The following is a 4,094-nucleotide window of genomic DNA, read 5'->3' on the forward strand; positions in this document are numbered from 1 at the left end:
CAGCCTTCTAATCCAAGCTTTCAATCCCCAAAAATTAATATTTTGCATGATATTTTCACAACTTATGTCTCTTGCCTTGTTCTTTGTTCGTAGTAATGAAGAAAAGAGGTTTAAGTGGTCCGTCAAATTTCTTTGTTTTTTTCTTTGAAACTCAAACTAAAGGAAACATTTTCTCCATCTTTCGCACGTAAAGTGAATGAATAATATCAACTGGGAAGAGATCAGGTTGGGATTCCTAAGTTTTTCACCCACTTTTGCTATACGAATAAAAGAGGCAGCGCACCTGACATGCCATTTTATCAACCAAAATTAGCGCTAAAAACGAAAATACCAAATCAAGTGGTTATATATAAACGAAAATGTACTAATAGGATGGCAGAGCGCCGACAGAGCAAAAGTTTCATTGTCTCCCAATATGAACATACTGTGTGGCTATACATACATTATCCATCAAATGGTAATGTGGAAGAGATGATACGAGCAAACGAGCGCTCAGATGGCTAGTCTCTTGGCCGGTGAGTAGAGCGACACGGCCCCAAACTTGGGATTCGCGTACTTGTTGTAGACCACCTTCTGCTTGCTGCTCCCCGCTGCCGTCGAGTGCAGGCTTGCCAGTCGCCTTGCGCACTGCCTTCAGTTCCAAACATACATACATCACAACATAGATCACATTCAGTCAATTCTATCCAAATGCATACAGAAATCAATTTTCTGAAGACAGTAGCAGGTGAGCATCATAATTACAAGTGCGGTTCAAGTCTGATAGATGTAAGTAAACAACCAGATTTCAGAAAAGCGAGGCCAAGTCAGGAAGAAGACATACATCAACTGCGACTCGCCTAAGCCGGTGTGGTGCTCCAGGATATCGCTCCATCGCGGACTCATGTTCAGGGTGCACCGAGCAGTGTACACAGCCGCTGCCGCAGTCACGGATGGCGAGTAGACGAGCATCGAGTAGTCGACCAGTGCGAGCTCAGCATAAAAGAATGCCATGTTCTCCAGCTGCATTGCATTGCATTAAGCACACAGCAAATAATATCTTGATCAACGCGTTAACACAAATCTGTACTACTGAAAATGGTGGGTGGGTTACCTCCTTGTCACCCATCGCAGCTTTCGCATATCGAAGAAGGAACACATACACCGTCGGAACTGTTAAGTTCCACTGGAGCTTGTTTAGTATGGACTTCTCCGTGCTTAGGACCTGCTCCCTGCTAAATGCATTGTCTGATAGAACCAAAAGCTCCTTAACCTGTAAAGCAAACGTGTATGTTTGACGTACTAAATAATCAGATTTCACAAGCAAGTCTGGTCAAGTTTGATCTGACAAACATCAGTTGATTATGTAACCATAGTTGAATTACCCAAAGAAACAGAACTAGCAGCACTATTTACACAAATCAAACAGCAGCAGCATCATCACTAGTGTAAACTAGCAGGAGAAGGAAGAAACCCTACCAGTGGAGCCCATATTTCTTCATACTTGCATGATATAAGCATGGCGCTTACGCCAACGAGCTGGAGCTCCTTTCTCAGCACATTCTCCATGGATAAGTACTGATCAATGATGTAGACCGTGAGATATAAAGTCTCTGGCATCAGCATAAGCCTGTGGTGCACTTCGATGAGCCAATCAATCAGAATAGCTCGCATCCTCTCATTGATATCAGTCTGTGAGCTCATGTAGGTGCAGAGAGGTCGGGAGCTTCCCTGGACACGCAGCCATACGACAATTGTTAATACACAAGTTGACTGTTACCAGATAGGAGTACAACAACTTCCTAACTGTACAGTTACTTCACATGAAGGGCTCACCTCAGTGCTCTTGTAGAACCTGTAAATGTCTTCAACGTAATCTACCACTGCGAGCTCATTGTGAGCATCAGCTTTATCGATGTTGTATGTCGCCAAGACCTTCTTCGTGCTAGAGATCACCCCATCAGATTCCTGTGTCCAGAACAAGAATTCAGCTAGCGATTCTTAGGACCAAGAGACCAAGGCTTAGATGTCAGCACATAATATCACATCACACTTCATACCCTGCTGCATTTGGTTAGAATTGCGGTAAGCAGGGGCGCCCTCCAGGAGGCGACTCTCTTGCCTGGATTTTTCTTTTCATTCTCCGAGTCCGAGCTTATCACGACCACTTCGGGCTTCACTCTGTTGTTCTCCTTCTGCTTCTTTATTGCTTTCCTACAATTGTCAGCCGCTGCAACAGCTACTGCCTTAGGACGATTTGGAACAGGTAGAGCAGCCCGGCCACTCATCCGATTACTGAGATCGATAAGGGCTGGACGGGGTCTCGCTGCTGGTTGTTGGCCAGCCGCGGCCTTCGGTCTCCTGACAGGCTTGGCATCTGCTCAAAATGAAATTTCAGAGGAGGATGTACTGAAATTAGGTGAAGTACAACAATAAGAACAAGAATTACAACAAATCTTGCACACTATTAGAAACACGAAGAACCCACATGGAGGGGGATTCAAGGAGCCTACAGCTAAGAACAAGAAACCAAACTAACGAGCAACAAGAAACGCAATTGAGATCTCCCAAGGCACCATCTTTACCACAAAAGGGGACAAGAGTCCTAAATAGAGCCCAAATGCCATACATAAAAGAGAAACTCGCAAAAATAATGCAGGATATCTAGTTTGTCGCGGCAACCAAGCAAAGAAATCTTCCATATCAAGAAAAGCCATGTCCATAATTCAAGAAATGTGCCAGCGCGACAATTAAAAACTTCATATCCAGGTGCGCCTCGGAAGAAATCCTAGGGTTTGAAGGGACCAAATTCGACAGGAAGAACCCCTCCCCAAACAAGCAGATACCCATCGTCCATCGAGCTGTCCAAAGATCCCCCCTTTGTGGCGAAAAAGGAACGATAATCCGTACTACATCCGTACATCGGCAGAACCAAGCGTCGAAAGATTTCGACACCAGACAATCGAATCTACGCGAAGAAAATCCACAACAGTAACTCGATCAACAGACCTCCAAACCAAAACCTAGAGCTCCTTGAGACGGGCCAAGAACACCCACAAACGATCAATCCAAGAATCCGATGAACCCGTACCAACCAACAAGGCCTCGCCCGCTACTTCTCCCCCGCCCTACTAGCCACCAGCAGCGAGGAGATAAACAGGCCAAGAAAGGGGAAGCCGGGGAGACTCACCGCCCTTGTGTTCTTGAGCAAGAGCATCGCTGGCGGCGGCGACCGCTTGCCTCCTCGACGCCATCGCCGCGTTCCCGGAGGACTCTGGAACTCTTCTTCTCTCTCCTCCCTGTTCGTGATCTCGACGACGGCGAGACGTTCTTTGTGGTTCTGGAGGAGAAGGAACTGAAGAGGAGACGGGAAGGAGGGCTGGCGGCGGGGCGATTTGCTTTGTAGGGGGGATTTCCGAGGCGTCTCCAACTGTCGACTTATTTTAATTGTTGGAAACCGACGGTGGGACAGCGCACAGTCAGACGGCCGTGATTCGCTGATATAAATTGTTGTGGAACAATGGGGGGAAACTCGAATTATACCTCAAAGATGGAAAGTACTTTGACGATTTTGACACGGATCTGGTGCTTCCATCGGCTTCCTTTTCCACCGTTTGATTGTCATCGTCCAGCCCGTCAGATTGCGCGCACATAATTGTCGTTGCGATTCACCAACCTCCTTTCTTCCAACTAGATTACCTGTTGTGTAAAATGGCGTAGGGTCCCATTTCAAACCCATAGTTATTTAAAAATAAATGCTTAACAATTTAGCAACACATAGGAGTCTTTTAATAATTAAAATAAAATGAAGCTTCAATATATGTGATAGAGTTTTCAAAATGTGGGCATTAAATCTTGTTATGCAATTTGCTACGTTAGTTTTAAAGTTCAAGAGACCTAACTGGTTTAACATATATTTAGTCGGGTGGCATTTTAGTTCATGTGGTAAGTTTTTTTTTCATGCAGAATTAACTTCTATGGCTTTTATTGGATCCTATTTGGCCGATTGGAATCACCTTAGAATAATGTAGCTAACTAAATTTCTAGTTAAAAATCATATAAATGATTAACAAATGATACATCCCATACAAAAAAAAAATGGGCAAACAACAAAC

At 44.7% G+C, this 4,094-nt stretch overlaps 1 protein-coding gene across 1 annotated transcript; it reads right to left on the reverse strand.

The window, feature by feature from the left end:
* Positions 1-340: 340 nt before the first annotated feature.
* Positions 341-3,363, reverse strand: LOC119271527 (cyclin-B1-3-like). Its single transcript, XM_037553325.1, has 7 exons — positions 3,170-3,363; positions 2,040-2,356; positions 1,816-1,947; positions 1,459-1,710; positions 1,094-1,252; positions 824-1,002; positions 341-631 (listed from the first exon to the last, which is right to left on the reverse strand). The coding sequence occupies exons 1-7, from the start codon at positions 3,231-3,233 to the stop codon at positions 493-495; spliced, it is 1,242 nt and encodes a 413-aa protein (XP_037409222.1). The 5' UTR covers positions 3,234-3,363; the 3' UTR covers positions 341-492.
* Positions 3,364-4,094: the final 731 nt, after the last annotated feature.

This window comes from Triticum dicoccoides, chromosome 3A, assembly GCF_002162155.2.
Source record: "Triticum dicoccoides isolate Atlit2015 ecotype Zavitan chromosome 3A, WEW_v2.0, whole genome shotgun sequence".
NCBI classification, from domain to species: domain Eukaryota; kingdom Viridiplantae; phylum Streptophyta; class Magnoliopsida; order Poales; family Poaceae; genus Triticum; species Triticum dicoccoides.